Below are 21,954 nucleotides of genomic sequence, written 5' to 3' on the forward strand. Positions count from 1 at the left end.
AACAACCCCCCCCCCCCCCCCCAAAAAAAATGAAAATGCTAAAGAACTTGTAAAGAGGGACAAAGTGTTATAGTGCACACCTCAGACTAAACTAGTAAAAATGGTTCTTTCAGATTTGACTGGATGCTGGTTTGTTTAAAACAGCCATAGCGGGGTAGCAACAATCCTAAAAGAAGGTGCTCTGCTGCCTCTGCAAGTGTTTAACGTCTGCTTCTTGCATTCCATTTCAGCTATGCAGCCTCCAATAGCATTCACGACCGGAATGTCAGATATCTGTGTCCCCACCACACACCGTGGCTCCTTCTTCTGACCCTTGCATCACTGCTCAGCACTATAGTGATAAGGGGGTTAGAACAATGGAACTGTGGCGCTGCGAGGGATACAAGCATCCAATCCTCCGGAAATGTTGAATGGCAAAGAAGCGGATGGAGGCTGCAGTACTGAAGCGGAGGGAAGGTAGGAGAAATAGACAGCTGGAGTATAAGCATGATACTTCTCTTACAAGGCACTTTCTTATAGGACTTTGTGCTACTCTGACAGGTTTGCTTTAATTACTCGCTGGCCTCCAATGTCTCTTGGCTGCTCTGGAGGGAAGATCTCTGCTCCTGAGTTCCCAGCTCTACAAGGGCTGGTGTACATAGCAGCAGCAAAACACAAATCCTATGTGTTTGTGAAGCATTTTTGAAAGATGTGAAATTCAGTGTTTGAATTTGAAATTGGACCATATAGAGCAGTGTATATCTACGTTATACTTGCTCTTTGCCATGCACTAAGTTTTTGTGGATGCCACATGTCCTGTTCTCCTGCATTTTTATTTTTTAATGTCTTTGTGCAAGTCAGAGCACAGAAAGTCTCTAATTTCCCATAAAGCAATTAAGCTGCTGCACATGATTTGATGCCAAGGTACATACATCATAAATTCATATCTCTGCTGCTGGATTACAGTGAGGAAAATAATGATTTGATCCCCTGCAGATTTTGTAAGTTTTCCCACTTACAACGAAATTAAAGGTCTATAATTTTTACCATAGATGTAGTTTAAATGATAGAGACAGAATATCAACCAAAAATCCAGAAAAACCACATCATACAAATGTTATAAATGGAGTTGCAGTTCAGAGAGTAAAATAAGTATTTGATCCCCAAGCAAAACATGACTTAGTACTTGGTGGAGAAACCCTTGCTGGTAAGCACAGAGTTAAGACGTTTCTTGTAGTTGGTTATCAGGTTTGCACACATCTCAGGAGGGATTTTGGTCCACTCTTCTTTACAGATCTTCTCTAAATCCTTAAGGTTTTTTAGCTGTCGCTTGGCAAGTCGAAGTTTCAGCTCCCTCCATAAATTTTCTATAGGATTAATGTCTGGAGACTGGCTATGCCACTCCATGACCTTAATGTGCTTCTTCTTGAGCCACTGCTTTGTTGCCTTGGCAGTATGTTTTGGGTCATTGTCATGCTGAAAGACCCATCCACAATCCATCTTCAGTGTTCTGGCTGTGGGAAGGAGGTTCTCATCCAAGATTTTACAATACATGGCCCCGTCCATTGGCCCCTCAATGCAGCAAAGTCCGCTTGTACCTTTTAGCAGAGAAACAACCCCAAAGCATAGTGTTTCCACCTCTGCTTGATTGTAGGGATGGTGTTCTCAGGGTCATAGTCAGCATTTTTCTTCCTCCAAACATGGAGAGTCGAGTTAGTGCAAAGAGCTCAATTTTGGTCTCGTGTGACCGCAGCACTTTCTCCCAATCCTTCTCTGAATCATTTAGATGTTCATTGGCAAACTTCAGACGTCTTGAGGAGGGGGACCTTGCGGGCGCTGCAGGATCTCACTCCACGGCGGTGTATTGTGTTACCAATGGTTTGTTTGGTGACTGTGGTCCCAACTGCCTTGAGATCATTCACAAGCTCCTCCCGTGTAGTTCTGGGCTGATCCCACACTTTTCTCATGATCATCCTTACCCCATGAGGCGAAATCTCGCATGGTGCTCCAGACCGAGGGCGGTTGATGGTTATTTTGTATTCCTTCCATTTGTGAAAATCCTTCTTTCTCACCAAGCTTCTTGCTGATAGTCTTGTAGCCCATTCCAGCCTTGTGCAGCTCTACAATCTTGTCCCTAACGTCCTTTGACAGCTCTTTGGTCTTGCCCATGGTGGTGAGGTTTGAATGGAAGAAAGAAATTCTGTGGACAGGTGTCTTTTATATACATAACGAGTTGTCGTTAGGAGCTCATTCTTAAATTGACAGGACTAATCTGTGTACCACATAGCCAGAATTATTGTTGGTTGGTAGGGGATCAAATACTTATTTTACTCACTGAACTGCCACTCAATTTATAACATTTGTATCATGTGTTTTTTTTCTGGCTTTTTGGTTGATATTCTGTCTCTATCATTTAAAATACACCTATGATAAAAATGATAGACCTTTCATTTCTTTGTAAGTGGGCAAACTTAAAAAATCTGCAGGGGATCAAATAATTGTTTATCACTGTATAATAAATTCATAAGGTTGAATGAGCCCCATGTAGCTGCTGGGGACAATGCTGGAAATGCCATGATGAATGTACCAGCTGCCGGAGACTGATAATTGTAAGACTGCTACTACTAAAACTTGCATGTATCTATCTATATGTGTGGGTGTATTGTAAATTGTATTTATTTGGACCAACTTGTAGTGTTGTTTTTTTATTTTTTTGCTGGCTGTAACTTTAAGGCTTTTGCTCTGTTCCCCGGACCTTCTTGGGGAAGGTCTAAAAATAATACAGGATGAGTGCAGTGAAATCGAGATTGCATCATTACACTGTTTGCTGTCACTAGGTGTAATGATCTAGTAGAACACAAACTTTTCCCAGATAATGAGCCCTGTTGGGAGCAATCAGTGTGCGTCTGTTCATCCTCTGTACTCTCATCTGACTTAGAAGACACCCAGCACTGTGTATTATGATGAATAGTGGCCTGCATCCAGGGCAGCAGCATTCTAAATGGATACATTGTAGATGAGTGTTACAAGACGGAGAACAATTCAAGTCTGTGTTGGGGGAGGGACACTTGAGATGTTGGCCTCTGATTGGCTGGCTGTTCGGGCTTCCTGTGTTGTGATTTCAAACCATCAGGGGCTCCGAAGTCAGGATACCAGACGAGCAGTTTCCTCCATTTCACCATGACATGAGGAAGTGGATGCATTGCTGTGGGAGAGGAGATTGATACCCAGCACCATGCCCTGTCCCCCTGCTCTGCTCACATAGGGGATTGCCTTTCCCAGCTGCTGTAGGCTACAACTTTGTAAGTTACTGAAGCTTGTCTTGTCTTGTTGCTGCGTAGTGCGCAGTCTGTTCTGCTTTCTGAGCAGCAAAGATTTCAGGGAAAATTGGTGGCAAAGTTACATTTAACTTTGTAGCAAAAGAAATGTGGAAGTGTAAACAATGGCTAAATAACTACAAGTCTAAGTATGCCTCATCAGCAACTTGTAGTTCTTTTACAGAAAGTAGCTGCCAGATGCCAGAACTTGTAGTACCTCAGATGCCCATGTTCCTGATTAGCAAGGCATGCTGTGACTTGTAATTCTTCAGGAGGGCAGTTAGGGACTTATCGGACACGACATGCTATAGTTATTTTTAACATCCTGGAAGGCTACAGGTTGCTTACATTGGTTGTTATATATACATAGTATAAATCATATCAACATATACATTCACATATACAGTAGGTTATATAGTGCACGTGAGATGCTCATTGTTTTCCATGGGCAGCGCACTTTATTTATAATGCCTTCTATGATGTCTTGTAAGACAAACTGACAGATGTTGCTAAGACTATAGTGACAGCTTGCGCTGAAAGCAGCATATACGACATGCTAAAAGCTTGTTTAGTAGTCTGTCTGTGTATGTAAATAAATTAAATATAATAGATGTTTCAATAACTTATATGGCTAGATACGCTACAGTGCATGCACTGTTCCTTTTCAGATGCTGCTGTGAGCTCCACAGTACATGAATGGCTGTAAGTGCTGAGTAAAGGTTTGCTGTGTGTACTTATCACCAATGGAAATCTGTAAAATATGAAAACAATATGTCCAACCAGAAAGACACAGCAAAGTAAAGAACATAGAATATGGCCAGCAAGTAAGTTACAAGGAGTGTATTTGATAATAGTCAATTTAGGCTTTAGGACAGTGAACATGTAAAGCGTTTGTAGAATTACGCTTGGAGTTATTTTCAGTGGGCTGGTAATTAATGGCTGTTTTTAATTAGCTGCTGGTATGTGACTGCTGGCTCAATGCTAATAAAGTGAACTAGTTTTATAAAGTTGTGTAAAGCTGAGCCAAGTGCAGTTTTTTGGTTGGCCTGGAACAGCTGGGATTTGTAGTTCCACAACATCTAGTACTGCACTGCTGTGACATGCATCACAAAGATGCATGATACTTCCTCTGACACAAAGTCAGTAGATCTCATTTTCAGCTTCTGTCTATAGATGTAGAGTTCATTTTAACGTCCTCTGTGTGTCATTAATATTTAACCAGCTCTTAGCGAAGAACAGCTGGCACCAGGTTTACCAACTAATTGATTTATTCCCATGTTTGTTTCTATTGACTGAATCATTATATATGATGTGCTGAGTTATAAACCATTCCATTGTGCTTGGATTACTTTTTCAAATTATTTTTTATCAGATCAGCGATTTTTCTCTTTTCCAGTTTACTAATCTATCTTCATGTGAACCTGGCCTTCACCTCCCCATCTCTCTTCTGCACCCTTTCCCCTAATCCCTTTATTGTTCCTCATTCTGTAAATCTGTTGTACCCTCAATCCTTCTCTGTTCTTCTGTTGTTCCCCCAATCCCCCTCTGCACCTTTTTTGTACCCCAATCTGTAATTGTATTTATATTCCAATTCCTCTGTCATTCTGTTGCATCGCTACCTTCTTCTGACCACTTTTGCATCCCAATCCTCCACTGAAAATCTGTTCTAACTCAATCCTTATCTGTCCCACTATTGTACTCAGCAATGTGTTTTTCTACTGTTGTACCCAACAATTTGTTTGGCGTCAGAGTGTAGAAGCCTTCCTGCAGGCTTGCAAGTAGACAGGTCTTGCATTTGGGCCTTTGAAGAATCCAGTACCCCTGGCACTCTGTACACTGACATCTCCCTGTCACCTAACACTCCAAACACTGCACCTTTTTGCCATCCAGCACCCCCACTGCCATGCAGCAACTCTGTCATTGTATGTTCCAGCACTGCTTCTCTGTCCCTGCTAAATCCATGATATTGCCCCCCCCCCCCCACCCAATTATTGTGCTTGCAGGGACATGCAAATAAGAGATGAGGCTAATTTGGGAGTTTCTGGGCTTCCCCCCTCTGTTTTTCACTTTTCCCACTTCCTTCACCCTCCGGTGGCATCACCTCTTTCCTAGTGCAGATGCAGATCATCTTCCAGAGACCTGAAAGATTTACTTCAACCACTGGGAGAGGTCTTCCAAGATTTCTGGGTGACATTGACAGCCATGCACTTAGCAACTATGCTCTATGATCAAACAGTCGGTCCTCTGGTCTTTGGAGGCGCTGCACACATAGTGTTTGTGGGGGAATAGAGAGGAGGTGCACACTTCTAGGCTGAGAGGAAGCGAGAAGGCAGACACTGAAATGTTATCACCACCTTAATTTCTTTGGAACCCTTCCAATGCGGCAGGCATCACATAGACGTCCAACATCCTGATTTTATTCTTTACACCTTTTACTTTCAAGGGAAGCATTGTATTTGACTACAAGCCACTATTTCTTACTCCTAAACTATTTGGACCTACAGTATATTATTATTATTATTTTGAACATGCAATCTCTACTTCAGTACATCAGGCTGAAACTAAAGGGGAAACTACAACTCCATTTTAGTTTCTCTTCTTCGTAATATATGCTATCATAGAGATACACTGAACAGATTGGGCTTCATACATGGAAGAGTCTGAAGGATAAACAGTGTTAGGGTGACTGTAGACAGACAGTGAGGCATTCTACCATTATCTCCTCATGGTGTACCCTGTGACTTGGGATGAATAGGGTGCAGTTGTCGCACAGAGAAAGGATGTCAACTATCAAAAATAATAGTAGAGATTTCAGTGGTGGGAAGAGTTTGGTATGGGTCATTTCCAGACTGATCCTTGGTTAAAGAATAATTATGAGGAGAGTGAAATACTCATCCCCATAATAAGAGCCCATGTGTGACACTGAAGCTGTGACATGTCAGCTCTGTAGATCAGGAAATAAGCGTTCTCATACCACTGATTGCTCATTTCCCGATCTTCTCCCTGCAGAGAGCGTTGACTGTCAATCACTGCTCCCCACAGGGATTCCCCCCTCCCCTCTCTGATCCTGCAGCTCTGACTGGAGGGACGGACAGGGGAGAGGTGGGCACAATCAGCCCACCAATGTTAATCAGCCAGCGAGGTGGATCCCAACTGCAACGCGACTCTGTGCTGTCAGCATATAGCACAATAGGCCACTATATGCTTGAGTTTTGGGTCACAGGAGGACATAGTATATGTCCTCCTGTAATCCATAAGAGAACTAAGGCCAAAAAAAGTTCCGGTGATGCTTGAATTGGAATTGTTACTTGTAGAGATCAGGCTGTTTGGGGACTCCTTTTAATTATAGCAGTTAATCAGATTTTCGCTTTCTAGTATAAGTCACATGTGTACAGTGAACAAATGCATGTCTAAGGAAAAGGTAAATGTATCAAAAAGATATAATGTAATGGCTTCTTGGTATTGAGGCCTCTTTATCAGAAGTGTTTCCATTTTTTATTTTCCTGAGGCTTTTCCAAGCAGCCTGTATGCTTCAAATGCCCCACTTGCAGGTTTGAAGGACTTGATTGGTTACTGTAGGGAAAAACACTGCTTTTATTGCATGCTTGAGGCTCCTTTCTAATGCACAATATGTTTTCCATGCAGGCCCATGTGCAGGCCCAGAAGGCCAGTAAGGAGCAGCAATTGGAGATGATGGACAGACAGTACAAGCAGCTGGAAGGACGCCTGGATGAGATGCTGTCCCGTATTGCCAGAGAAACCGAGGAGATAAAAGACCTGGAACAACAGTTGACAGAAGGTCTGTATATGTGTGATATGTGAGGACGGTGCTTCAAAGGTGTGATTTTTTTTTTTTTAATTTAATTTAATTTTTTAAATATACTACAGCACAGCAAAGAGCAGCCATTCTCCGATGTCTATGGGTGATCTAAAGCTGCCCATACACCTGACGATTATCGTACAATAATCACGGGTGATACCGCGATCGTACGATAATCGTAAGGTGTAACGGCAGTGTGCGACCGCATTTACTGTATGTAGAAGCAGGGACACCGGCACACCAGTATAAACGTGAAGCAAAAGTCTTATTTATTGAAGAGGTGCGACATATCACAGAGATACGACGACCGTTTTGGGGTCACACAGGATCCCCTTCCTCAAGCAATGACATGTGGCCACACTGGGGATGCTTCAACTAATGCTTCTAGGGGGAGGAAGGGGATGCTTCCACTGTTACGTGACGGTTGCCATCCGTCGATCACCGCAGCACCCGACTGATCTTCTTTGGAAACAAGCGGTTTCGAGTGTGATGGGTTCATGGATTTAGTCGCATTTACTATATGGTCGCACGATTTTCGTATAACGAGCACACTAGAAAACCCGCCGAAAATCGTACGCAGGTTGCAGGGACATGTAAAGAAGAGATGAGGCTAATTGTCAATCACCACTCCCCACAGGGATTCCCCCCTCCCCTCTCTGAATCCTCCAGTGCTGACTGGAGGGACGGACAGTGGAGGGGTGGGCACAATCAGGCTGCCAATGTCAATCAGCCAGCGGGGTGGATCCCGACTGCAACACGACTCTGCACTGTCAGCATATAGCGGGCAAAGCGCACACTGCCCGCTCACCATTGCAATCATCTGCAAGCCCTCCCCTCTGCGGGCTGGACTTGCGATGATCGCAAGTACGATCTGCATGTCCATGATGGCCAGGTCGTACGAAATTTTAATCGCCTTACAACCATCGCACAACGAAAGTCGTGTGATTGGTTGTAAGGTGTATGGCCACCTTAAGAGTCAGGCACTTCTTTGACTGAGAGAAGGTCAGCTGTGTATTTTATTTTGTTTTAATTAAATACCCTCCAGTTTCAAAAAGTTGAATATTCAAGCAACTTTTTGAATGTTAGTAGAAACTCTATTCTGTTGAGTGTCTTGTATTTTATGTCTCTCTCCCCCGCCCCCCACCCCACCCACAATTTTCAGTGTTTGCTGATGGATTTATGATGGATGGGACTTTTTATTGAGTTCTGTGGATTGTGCTGTTCTGCAGGAATTCATCTCCTCTGTAATTTCTCTAGTTACATTTGGGTGCAGTCTATAAACACTAAGCCTTTGAAGGCCCCACACAGCAGTTTCCTCTGTAGTGGCAGGAAAATTTGTGTTTTGTTCTAAAACACAGCAGAATTGTTATTCTTAACTGACCTTCGAGGCGAGTTTCCAAACCCAGCCCTGATTATGACAATAGTGCTTGGAGAGAGAGAGACAGAATATTCAGCTTTTCTAGATTTTAAGCTTAAATACATGTGTTATGCCAAAAAATAATTATTTAGTTATGCTGCCTTAAAGAAAGGCGTTTTTTTTTTTTAAGCTGTACATGTGTATGTGATTATCTTTTACTAGGGATGTGCCGATACTGAGTACTCATACTCGTCCAAATGCTCTGATACTTATCCTGGTACCGGAACTTCCGGTCAGCGGGAGATTTCCTCTGACTGTCTGTGCCGCAAGGGAACATGGAGCCGGCTTCCTGGCCAATCAGGAAGCCAGGCCATGGGTCATTACCCACAGCCAGGCAAACAGCAGGTTTTCATACCAAATGCATACTCAAAAATATACTGCTGTTACCTTTTTTTTTTTTTTCCGTTTCTTTTTTTTTTAAAAAGCAAAATCTGGACTGTTTTGAAAAAAGAACAAGATATGGAACATAGTAGTTAATTGATAAAACCATACATACATATTTATTTATTATAGGTATTTAGGTATTTCCATAGTTTTGGACAATTTATACAGCGCTTTACACATTGCAAATTCACATCAGTCCCTGCCCTCTAGAAGCTTACAGTCTAAGGTCCCTGTCTTACATGCGTACATATGAGGACCAATTGAAGGTGCCCATACACCTGCTGATTATCGTACGATAATCGAGCGTGATCTACTGTTAGGTCCAGGGGCGGACTGACAACACATGGGGCCCCCCGGCAATACATGGTTATGGGGCCCCCTTGTCCTCCGCCCATATACAAGCCTCTCCCACAAGTCCCACCTGTATAAACATTCTTGTGTCACAGATCAGGCCGGCACAGCCCTCTAATCAGGCATGTTAGAGGGCCGTCCGCTGGGGCCTCCCGAGGCTCTAATTGGGAGTGAGCAGCCACCCGATTAGAGATTGTGTAGAGATGTCACCAGCACACCAAAATCCTTCTTATTATAAGCAAATGTTAATTTATTGAAGTTCCTTGTCATATAAACAATAGTTGTTTATATGACAAGGAACTTCAATAAATGAACATTTGCTTATGCTAAGAAGGATTTTGGTGTGCTGGTGACATCTCTACACAATTGCTGATATTTGCGGCGCCATCCGCAGTCACTGCGAGCACCCTGCCTGATAGGGTAACTATCAGGCAGGTGTGGCAGAACAGTGTCCAGAACAACCTTATGAAGGTGTGTTTATCACTCGGGGCCCGTTCACACTATCCAGTGCGTTCATCGCACAGTCTCATGGGATGAACGTAATGGATCGCATAAACAAAGGCTCATTCTGGCGTGGTGGCTCCATTCATGTCAATGGCACTACAGACATGCCTCCCACCCACACTGGAACATGAGGTACCTCAATGCACTGCATACCAGTGCGGTGTGATCGCAAAAAATCAGGCATGCCCTATTTTTTTGTGATTGCACTGCACTAGAACACAGTGAGGGGAATTTATCAAACTGGAGCAGCCGTGCATGGCAACCAATCGGCACCTCTCACTCATTTTCAAATGTTGAACTGAGGAGAGAAGCTGATTGGTTCCCATGCACAGCTGCACCAGTTTTTACAAACCCCCCCAGTGCATTGTGGTACCACACGTTCCAGTGTGGGTGGGAGGCATGTTTGCAGTGCCATTGACATGAATGGAACCACCACACCCCCTCCCACTCCAGAACGCAAGGAGAGTTTGTTTATGTGATCCAGTGTGTTCAACCCATGGGACTGTGTGGGGAACGCACTGGATAGCGTGAACGGGCCCTCAACTGAGTGTAAGGGCTTGTTCACACCAAATCCAGTGTGTTCCAGCATAGTTTGTTGCTGGAGCACAGTGGATTGCATAATTACAGCCTCCCTGCGTTCTGGGGTTGAAGAGTGTGTGGTGGTGCATTCAAGGTAATGGCACCGCAGCCACACCCCCGACCTGCACTTGCACCGGAACGCATGCCACACCGATGCCCACGGAGTAATGTGATCGCAAAAAATAGTGCACGCAATCGCACCGTTGTGCCACGCGTTCTGGTGAGGGCGATTGCACTGACAGTCACCACCCTCTGCAGGGAAATGATCGAGAAGTGAGCGGATCGGTGCATGTTTCTGCTCCCTTCCCGATCGATAGAGCTGACCTGTAACAGCTTCTTTGTCACAAATCGGCTCTAACTATGAAGATGAGTGGAAATCACTCACCTTATAGTTCTCCTTTTAAAGGGCCCAGTCACACCATAAAGAGTGCGTTCCAGAGCGTTCGGCCTCTGGTATGCAACCCAGCCGGCTCACTTTGTTTTGGGGCGGGAGGGGGCGTGACAGACAGCCGCCTGCAGCTGCAGATCGGCTGAGAGAGGAGACTCTGTATGCGGTGGCGGCGGTGGCTGGATCTGCCGGCAGCGACCCCACCTTATGCGGTGCACGACGGACCGAATGGTCCGTCCGCCCCTGGTTAGGTCGCAGAACATTCGGCTTCCCAGCACGCTTGAAAACCTGCCGAAAATCGTACGATTTTTGGCGGGTTGGTGGCGTGGTCTGGATATGAATGCCGCATGGCCCGGTGTGAGCAAGCGCGCACTGCCCGCTCAGCACTGCAATCAGCGGGGAGGGCTTCCGATGATCGCAAGTACGATCTGCCTGTCCAAGATGGGCAGATCGTACGAAATTTTAATGACCTTACAACCATCGCACAATGAAAGTTTATGGCCAGCTTTAGACTGGAGCCAATTAACCTTCCAGCATGTCTTTAGAGTGTGGGAGGAAATTCAGTAAATTTTCCTGCATTTTTGCTGTGCTTCAGTTAATATTTTACTTTTAACTGGTACAACCCTGACCAGGTACATACTGGTAATTCCTGCCTCAGGCATCTGTTTAACTTATTGATGCTATTTACAAATATTTATCTTCCTGCTGCCTTTTGCAGATCAAAATCCTGATCTTGTGTTTCTTCCAGCCTGTCTGTATGTGAAAAGTGTTCACTATCAACCAGGTGTCTCTTGTTTGCGCTAATTGATTCATTGGCTGAAGGTGCCCATACACCTGCCGATTTATCTTAAGATAATCGGCAGGTGTATGGAAGGCATGCGACCGTTTCTACTGTACGGTCTTTTGTCTTCCGAGCACGCTCGAAAACCGGCCGAACATTGTACGATGTTCGACGGGTTAGTGGCGTGCTCGGAAGACAAATGCCGAACGGGCCGGTGTGCGCAAGCGCACACTGCCCGCTCAGCATTGCAATCATCGGAAGCCCTCCCCTCAGCGGGGCGGGCTTGCGATGATCGCAAGTATGATCTGCCCGTCCAAGATGGGCAGATCGTAAGAGATTTTAATTACCTTACAACCATCGCACAACGAAAGTCGTGCAATGGTTGTAAGGTGTATGGGCAGCTTTACGCTCCCCACCCCACCTAACTATAATTTTATGAGGACAGCTTAGACTTTCATACATAACACTTCAATGAGACTGCTCTCCGACTTAAAAGCTGCTAAGTCCAATTGCCACTACTCTGTACTCATACTCCTTAGGCCCCATTCACACTGAGAGATTTATCGCACGATTTTTGCAGCGATTATCACTCATATTTCCACGCGATATCGCTCTATGTAGTTTCTCCAATCCATTTCAATGGAGCTGTTCACATCTCGCCGCTCAATATCACTTGTAGCTCGTCGCTGTAGCTTGTCGCTCCTACATGACACTTTTTTCTGCACATTTCGAGAGATTTTGCTCCTGATTGCATACAGCCCAATAGGAAAAAGTCACGCAATATCACACACGTAAAATCTTGCAGAAAATCTCGCAATTTTCATGTCGCTCCGTGTGAATGGGGCCTTATTAGTAAGTTCTGCCTCCTTTGATACAGTTGAACACCCACTCCTCCTCCTCCTCCTCCAAAAAAACAAACAAAACTCTACTCCCTTTGGCCTCCATGGCTCTTCTGTTTTCTCCTTTTCTCAGTGCACCTTCCATATCACATAATTATTATTATACAAGATTTATATTGCGCTAACAGTTTGTGCAGCGCTTTACAATATAAGGAAGACATTACAATCACAATTCAAGACTAGATGGTAAGGAGGCCCCTGTCTGTGAGGGCTTACAATCTAAAAGAGAGGGAGAAGTGATACATGAGGAGGTAGCTGTGTGGGGATGAATTGTTTGAGAATGTGATGTGACATAGAATGCTATCTCCTTCTCTCCTCTTCCTCTTTTTGTAGAAGTGCCCCAAGGCTTTCAATACCATCTCTAAGCAAATGACTCCCAAATCTATTTCTAGACTCCTCAGCACACTCCTTCAGTTTTCTCACCCATTAATAATTAACGGATTTACATTTCAGTATGGTGTACACACCAATTCCTCAAACTCAATCTTTTACAAACTGAGCTCATAGAATTTCCTCTGCACCCCCATGTACCCTACCCCAACTTTTCCATCAAGATCAACGGCACATTTATCAGACCTTCCACTCATGTCAGGGTACAAGGTGTAATCCGGGACTCTGACCTCTCATTCAGGCCCCACATCCAATCGCTGTCTAAATCCTGCCACTTTTACCTCTTTAACATATGCAAAATCTCCCCCTTGACAAACACCACCACAACTCATTCACTCCCTAGTTATCTCTCACCATGATAAGTGCAACTTCTTGGCTTACCTCCCCTTCATTCTATTATGAATGCTGCTGCTAGACATATTCACCTCTCCAGCCACTCACTGGCCACTGCCCACCTCTGTCAATTCCTCCACTGGCTTCTGCTAGCACAACATATCACATTTAAAATGCTTATAACACACAAAGCCATCCACAACCAGCTATATCACCAACCTCATCTCAGAATTTCACCCATACTGTCCACTCCACTGCTGCTCTCAAGACCTCCAGCTCACTAGCTTCCTTGTCACCTCCTCGCATGCTCGCCTCCAGGACTTCTCCAGAGCCTTTTTCCTACCTTCAAACTCCATACTCCATACCCCATACCCCTGTCTGTCTGGCGATTTTCTTACTCCTGTCTGCCACTAGGGCGATCCCTGAAAACTCAACTTTTCAGGAAAGCCTATCTTGCCTCCACCTAAAATTTGTACTTCTACTTTCTCCATTAGCTCATCTCTCTCAGTTTTTACCTCTTGTACTTGTAGTTTCCCTGTTTATACTGCTGGAATTATCTTAACTGCTCTATAGGGTAAACACTAACGTGTATTGTGACTTCTTGTGATTTGCTATTGGCAGCTAACTTAAATGTTTGAGGGTGGTCATATCGTGGCTGCATGTCTGACTACCCAACAATGTCTATGGCTGAATTTACCAATGTGGTTGGCTAATATAACAGTGGCAATCATTTTGACTGTAAGCTTGTGTTGTGAGATATTCAGATTATGGAAGTTCGGTGAAATATTTTGTTATCCCACATTAACATTAGATTCCATGTAATTGTACCCTTTTTTGATTACCTTTTTTTTGTGTACTAAAGATATGGGTTTGTGCAGTTATTTTCTATCCTTATCAATACACTGAAGAGATGGCAAGACATTGATTCCATTGTCGGATTTGTTCCCTGTGTCACAAGACCACATAGTGCTGTTCATGTCCAAACACATTAGGGACCCAACCAATGCAGGGTATCACTGGGCAAAATAGACAACTATACAGAGTTTTGCCAAATGAAGACAGAAAAACTCATCTAAAACTGTATTTTGTATTGCAAGTAGATTATGATACAGAGTCATGTTAATGGTGTTTTGTCTACTGTGCGCAGGTCAGATAGCTGCAAATGAGGCCTTGAAGCGAGATCTGGAGGGGATAATCTCCGGGTTACAGGAGTACCTGGATAGTGTGAAGGGTCAGGCCAAGCAAGCCCATGAGGAGTGTCGGGAGCTGCAGTCTGAGCGGGAAGTTCTGCTGCAGAGACTAGAAGAGCTGGAGGAGGAGCGGGAGAGACTGGAAGCGGCAGCACAGGACACAGAAGATCTGAAGAAGGTATTGTACATAATGTCGCATCATTTAAAAATGGTGCATTGACTAGGTTTAAACGTAGAAGTCCTGGTGGATTTCGAGTGATTTTTAATTTTCTGTTTTCAACTAGCCCAAGTGACTTCACTTAAATTTCATCTCCTCCTTTTTATTTCATCCCTATTGAATTGCCATCTCTAGTGAAAAAACATTTTTACTTCACATAGGGAAACTGTACCAGTGAGACTGCAAAATGACTGTGGGTACAGGGGTAAACTGGGTAGAATGTTTGTTTATTTGTGTATCCACAGCTGCAAATATGCAATGACTCTGTCTACACAGCTTAGGCTGCAGAATACCACAGTACTCACATTAAAGTACTCACAGTAAACTCATTTAGCTAGTACATGCTAGTAGCATTGAGGATAACATTTTGTAGACATCTCCATTGCAGTGTATGTAATTTAAACATGGACCATTGGGCTCCAGAGATTCCTCAAAAGCCTAAACGGCTAGAAGGAAACAAAAATAGGTAGAAAGTATCAATTTTAAAAATGAATTCATGGACATTTATTGGCGTATGATGAAAGGAAGTTCTAAAATGACAAGGCTAGAAAAATGTATCAGAATTAATAATTTGTAGTGCTCCTACATTTTACCCTACATACCCTGACATTTATTCAGTCCGGGATTTTGCAGCCTTTGCAGCAGCTGTCTCTCACTGTGTTGTTATTCAGCTTTCTAAAGAACTCTCAGTCCCAGCTGCCAGTCACATTCTCCATTACTCCAATGACAGCTAGTTTTATGAGCAACTGGGCAATGCAAACAGTTTGCTAAATAAGGTCTATTTTGACCTGTAATAGCGCTTTTACAATCTTGTTTTTCATATAGACAACCATGTGTCTGTAGGTGCTCCTCTACCTCTCCAGACAGCCCTTTTTGGGGGAACTGTTGACTGGATTGAATTTAACTAGTCATCCACTATTTTTTGCCCCCAGAATAAGCTGCTTCATGGACTTTTTATTTTGCTTTCACCCAACCCCCCCCTAGTCCTTGTCTTGACTGCCTGGCCAATCTAAGTGTGCATTTTTATGGAAAGATCAGTGCCATCTGATGTCTATAGACATTATAATGCTTTAAAATAAGTTTTTTTATTTCTCTCTTAGTGCTAAATGGCTGCCATTGACAGTCCTCCCACAGTATCAGCTCTTCAGGCCCTCAAGGGGCTGCTCATCCAAGGGATCAGGGGTTCCCATCACATACATAAAAGACATAAAAAACAGAGAAAAAAAATGTGGAAAAATCTTTATTTAAAAGAGAAAAATAGGTATATGTACTCACAAGAGTACAATTTCAGCACGCTTAGCATAGGCACTGTCGTTTAGAAGGGAGTAATCTGCCCCGACTACATAGAACAGCAGCCTCTGGTCACATCAAACAGTCCACTAGCAGCTTGGTTTACGCGTTTCAGGGGCAAGTTCCCTGCCCCTGAAACACGTAAACCAAGCTCACAGCAGCCGATTGCGACCATTATGCCGCACATGTTACATATCACCACGAATGTCGCAGTGAGAGCAATAATTCTAGGGCCATCAATCACTGATAACGCTAAACTGATGAGTGCTAAAAGCTTTTAAAGCGTTGTCTATGGTAAATTTTTGGTATAGTAGTTTTTTGCAATTTCGCGGATGCATGCAATTTTAAGGCTTGACATGTTGGGGTCTATTTACCCAACGTGACCCCGTCTTTTATATTTTACTAAAAAACTGGGTGATTATGGTAAAAAAAACTATTGTTTTTCAAAATTTTTTGTAATTTTTCCTTAATATAGTAAAAAAAAACCAAAAACAAAACCCCAGTGGTGATTATATACCACCAAAAGAAAGATCTATGTGTCCCCAAAAAATGGTATAAAATGTATTTCAGTACAGAGTTGCATGACGGAATAAATGTCAGTCAAAGTACTGCAGCGCTGAATACTGAAAAATGGCCTGGACAGGAAATGGGTATAAACACCTGGTCAGCAAGTGGTTAATAAAGGTTTTTACACATAGAGGCGGCGCTCTGTTTTTTATGTCTTTTCTGTATTATAATGCTTTACCTTTTTAGAGGTTTTGCATTTGTTTCATAATGGATCTCAGGTTAGTGCTGGCATTATTCTTGCCTTTTGAAGTCCAGTGTTTGTTATTCTAGGAGATCGAAGAGTTGGAACGTACTCTCCAGGAACAGCAAGACTTGAACGAATCTCTTCGCCAGGCCCAGGGCAACCTCAGTGAATATGAAGCCCAGCTAGAGGAGCAGCTTGGAGCGCGAGAAGCGGAGATCGAACAGCTGAAGCAGGAGCTAGAGAGAAGGAAACGGCAGGGACATGTAAGCCGTCACATGATTAAGTTGATAATGGTTTATGAAATGGAGGAAATGCCAAACCTCTTTGTGATATTTCTGCAGGCGGAGAGTTCTGCGCTGAAAGCTGAGCTGCAGAGAGACAGGCATGCACTGGAGAATGCGCTGACTAAGGCTCAAATGTTGGAGGAGAAGGACAAAGACGGCAAAAAGCTTTCGTCTCAGCTCCAGCAGCTGCAGGTGGGTATCATGTGGTTGTGGTGTGCACAGCTGGAACCGTATAGAGCAAAACACAGCCCTGAGGTGAATAAAGTGTCTGTGACCATAGTCACTGCAGTGTTGTGAAAGCAACACCAAACCCTGAACTTTTCACCCACGTTTTATGTGGAAACAGATTAGTAATGTTAAAGGGACACTGTCATGAGAGATTAAACCCTACTTAAACTTTCAGTTTAAATTGGCTAAATACATTCCAAACAAAACATGTGCAAAGTCTTAAAGTTGAATTCAAGATTAGGTGACCTGGATCTGTGCAGTGGATCCCACACCCCTGAAGGACAATTGTTTAGAAAAATAAGAGGAAAGCTGGGGTTTTGTAGGCTGAATGACAACTTCCAGACCAATAAATTTGTAAAAATATATTGTTTATTAACCGTATCAAATGGTTAAAAAGATTGAATTGATTTTGTAAAAGATGACAACATGATTATATATCTCCCTGAAAGGCTCACTCCATTTCTGTCCTTCATACATAGATAAATAACATGATTGGTTGAATTGCAATGCATGATAATGGAAGGACATGATTAAACATCTCGTTAACATGATTAGATAATATAACTTAACAGAAACATGATTATTTGTAATTTAGCATGATACAGCGTTAGATGTTGAAGGTTACACAGAGGAGGAGCCTAGTATTCTCTCAACGTTTCGCGCTTAGGGCGCTTCTTCAGGAAGGGGAGGTTGTCTACATAATTTAAAAAAAAAAAAAATTATATATATATATAATAGGGTGCTGGCATCCCCCTATCCTATTTCCTGTATGACGTTGTTGGTTCACCTAATCATTTTCTTAATTCTTGGAATTGTTCTATAAACATTAAATGGTGATATCTGTCAAAATGCCCTTTTCTCCCCTATTTCCTATCATTGTATGTAGAAGAAATACTCGGGTATAGCGGTAATGGGGTGTGTAACTGAATGATTTCACTTATCCTTCTCTCACCCAGCCACATACAGCCATTTCCTCACCTTTAAGGTTTCAACAAATTAATTTAGAGAAGATTTAATGGAATAAAGTGTCATTCATAATTTACTGTTTCAATCAGATTTAGACTAAAGAAATTTTAACTGGAGAATGTCTGAATGTCATTGGCTGCTTTTAGGCAAAACATAGAGCTTTTTAAATTCACCTTTATGCCAAGTGTGCTTTGATTAGTGGATTTTAAATACGGGCGGGTCCGGTTTATAAAAGCACTTTAGCCAGTCAGAAATGTCTTTTTCTTGTGTGGGTTATACAGTGAAAGTATCCTCTAATGTTGAGGTCTCGCACCACTGTATTCTTTTATTCCTGGTTTTGTTTATGCCTTCAGGTGTTTATAGTAGCACATTTTTAGTCACTATATCCCTGTGATCTTTCCCCTGAAGAGAGAAAATGAATCGCTGAAGAAGCAGCTGGAGAGGGTGCAGGCACAGCTGACTGACGCCCTGCAGAACATGGTACATCCTGACCAGATCACTGGCCGAGTGTCAGAGCTAAAGAGAAAGCTGCAGACTGGAGTGGGTGAAGTCAGGTAAGTTAGTCAGCATTGTGATAACCCCAATATAACAGACAATACATGTATTTGCTTTGAAATGCTTTGCATTGTTCTGATTTAATGCAGGCCATAACGCTTTTTGGCAGAGCATTCTGGAGATTCGGCCACCATGAACAATCCCATACATTGCTATGAGGACCGTTCATGTGACCGTACGGCTCCGCGCTATCTGATCCGCCTCCCGCCCGAATTGCTCCCTGACCCTTTTTTGCCACGCTGAACAGGTGCGGTTTCCTTACAGCTTTCAATGGAACCGTACTGTTCAGCGCGGTTTTGGGTGTTTTTTAATTGCGTTTCAGTGTGAAAGCGCAATTAAAAACACCCAAAATCGCCCTTTTAAAATCCGTGCAGAAACCGCGCTGATCCACAACCTCCCAAAATCGCCCTTTTAAAATACGTGCGGAAACCGCGCTGATCCACAACCGCCCTTAGAGCGTTCAGAGGTAGAGAGCCTAGAGGAAAGGAGGATGAGTCACTTCTCTGACTTTCACAGCCATGTGTACTTTGAGCTTCAGATATTCAGCTCTGTAAATATGAATAAAAACATGCAAAATGTTTCTGTTTGTGGGACACAGGAAGTCCTTTAACCTTTGGGTTATACTTCTGCCTACAGGAGGATTGTGCACTGGGGCAGTTGTCTTCAGCCTGGCTTTTGGAATACCTAATTGAGACTGGATGTTGCAGGGATAGCCTGGAAGTGGCCTTAGGTCACTGGGTTTTGTGTTAGGAACTTTCCAGGCTCTGTTATGGTAAAAGTTAACTTCAGAGTGCTTTCCAAGTCCACAACTAATGGCATTGCCTCAATTCTTGCTTTGACTCTGAAGACTCATGTAGTGAGTAGTCCGGTGTGGCCAAGTACTAGTTGCAACATCATTTATATAGGTTGCCAAGTGTCTGTATTGCCTTTTCCTTTCCACCACAGAAGACCATAACCCTGTGGGATTGAGCGCTGACATAATCTGCCTTTTCACGCCATTCCACCTTGAAGAAGGTTCTTACCGCTGCTGCTTCTGCTCGCAATAGCCATGTGGCACTTCGATCTTCGATCCATTACTGCTGCTTACCTACAGTGACTTCGGGGACTTCCAGTCATCTGACCCTCACTTGCTACCAGCTTGTCTGGGTTTCGTGGTATCTGAGGCCTTGCCTCTCACCCCGAGTCTGTACAGGAGGCTTTTGTACAAGTGGTCCATTCAGGCTGTGGATGTGGCTGGTAGAGGATGCGCCGTTCTTTAACCCCTTCATGACTGAGGCCTTTTTTCATTTTTTGTACCCATGTTATATTCCACATTTTAGGCCTGAAAATTACTTAAAACCCCCCAACATTATATATTTTCTGAATGCCAAGACACTATAGAATAAAATGGTGGTAGTTGCAAATTTTTATGTTGCGCAATATTAGCGCAACTCCTTATTAAACCCCAATATTTAGTGAAAAATGTAATTAAATGCCCCAAAACACAACAAAATACCATTTTTTTTAATGAAATATAAAAGATGAGGTTACAACGAGTAAAACGATACCCAACATGCCCAGGTTACAAATTGCGTGCATCCGTAAAACGGCGAAAAACCCCAGTACCCCAAAAAGTCCATAGAAGACGCTTTAAAGATGCCCACAGGTCATCAATTTAGCGGGGGACTTTAAACTTTTTATTATTATTAGATTTATTTTATGAAATTTTTTTTTTTTTTAAACCTTTTTTTGTTTTTTTGTTTTGTTACTTTACTTTGACTGCTATCACATGGGGGGGCTTACAAGCCCCCCCATGTGATAGCAGATGGTGGTGACAGGTACTCTTTAAGGTGATGCTGGGGGTCCAAAAGACCCCCAGTGTCACCTTTACACTGGAAATAAGCTATTGAAGTGCAGATCGCACTTCAATAGCTTATAGCTGGGCTCCAGGAGCCCAGAACTGACAGCCCAGGGACCGGAAGTGATGCAATCTGCATCGCTCCCGGTCCCATAGAACGGGGAGGGGATCGATGAACGGAAGTTCGTCGACCTCCTCCCCAGCTCCCCGCGGACACCAAGATCGCCGGTCCCGGGCCCGTAGGAGGGGCAACGGAGCCCGGGAAGCACGGCGGGGGTGTCCGGCGGGGGGGGGGCCCCTTCTTCGGGACGCAGAAGCGATCTGGCGACAGGTAAGTCGCCAGGATCGCTTCTGTTGTATCTGTTGTAAAGCCGACAGTCGGCTCTGCAAGTTTAAACAGAGTCCCGGACGGCAAAAGTCACCGGGATTCTGTTTAAACAGCCCCGATGCTGGCGACGTACACTGTACGTCGTCAGTCACGAAGGGGTTAAAGCTCCAACCTATAAAAGTTTGGAAGCTCCTTCTAGAGCTCTGTTTCTACTGGCAGACTCTTCTCTACATCTGGTCCTGACGCAAATGGCAAAAAGGGCGCTGGACTGGCATCTTTCTTAATTTTTCAGAGAAGGGGGGTGGAATCACTGCTTGAGCCTAATGGCTTAGGTTAGGTAGCTCTTCTGAAGGAATCAGGAGACCTCTAGGGGAGGGGCTAGGAACCGAATCGATGCATCTAAATGTAATGAGAGCACCAGACCAAGAAACGTTTAGGGTCCAAATCTTTTAATCACTCAACTGATAACTCCTTGTTTTTGCATGTGAGCCCTAGGCATGATGGCAGTTCCATTTGCCCAGTTTTCTCCAGACTTCTACAGGATAACATTACTTTGGTGATCCAGTCTCTTGACAGATCAATTCTGTTGTCCCTGTCATGGTGACTTAGGAATCTGTCTCTGTGTACTTGACCTGCTTCCGGGTGTAAGAAGACAAAATATGTGTTTACAATGCTGCTGTTATCTCCTCACATCCCTGTTATTGTGCTGCTCCAATCCTTTGGAATAGGATATAGGGGGTATCGGCTAGAGGATATATATAGACTTCACTTACGAGGCTCTCTAAACATTATAGGGGATCTGTGATAGGCTACAACAAAACCAGTAAGTTAGCACAATCTATAATGTTATATTCATAGATTATGGAAATAAGTAAATTTACCTGATGTCAGTTGATATGTATAAACTTTTAGCTTGGTCTTGCATAGCAAATTGTTAAACTGACAGGTATTTGCCCACTTCCAGAGGCTGTATGCGTACCAGTCATGCATGCAATGTGTACTAGCAGAGAAAATCCCTGTTTACTTGGTGCAGAGAGATTTTTGTAAATGAACAATGGAAATATTTGATATGAGTTATGACGGGTACACATGACATACTTTACTGTGGATGAAGTGGAGTGGTGCCTTAGTTGTATGTTGCTTTAAAGGGGGAATCAGCTTTTTTT

At 43.5% G+C, this 21,954-nt stretch overlaps 1 protein-coding gene across 1 annotated transcript in view; it reads left to right on the forward strand.

The window, feature by feature from the left end:
* Positions 1–21,954, forward strand: part of CNTRL (centriolin) — an 86,651-nt gene that overhangs the window by 21,709 nt on the left and 42,988 nt on the right. The window contains exons 11-15 of the mRNA XM_018564652.1: positions 6,942–7,095; positions 14,290–14,510; positions 16,677–16,853; positions 16,932–17,066; positions 18,477–18,622. Of these exons, the coding sequence (XP_018420154.1) occupies positions 6,942–7,095; positions 14,290–14,510; positions 16,677–16,853; positions 16,932–17,066; positions 18,477–18,622 (833 nt within the window). The remainder of the gene's footprint in view (positions 1–6,941; positions 7,096–14,289; positions 14,511–16,676; positions 16,854–16,931; positions 17,067–18,476; positions 18,623–21,954) is intronic.

This window comes from Nanorana parkeri, unplaced genomic scaffold (assembly GCF_000935625.1).
Source record: "Nanorana parkeri isolate BGI_ZX_2015 unplaced genomic scaffold, ASM93562v1 scaffold770, whole genome shotgun sequence".
Taxonomy (NCBI): domain Eukaryota; kingdom Metazoa; phylum Chordata; class Amphibia; order Anura; family Dicroglossidae; genus Nanorana; species Nanorana parkeri.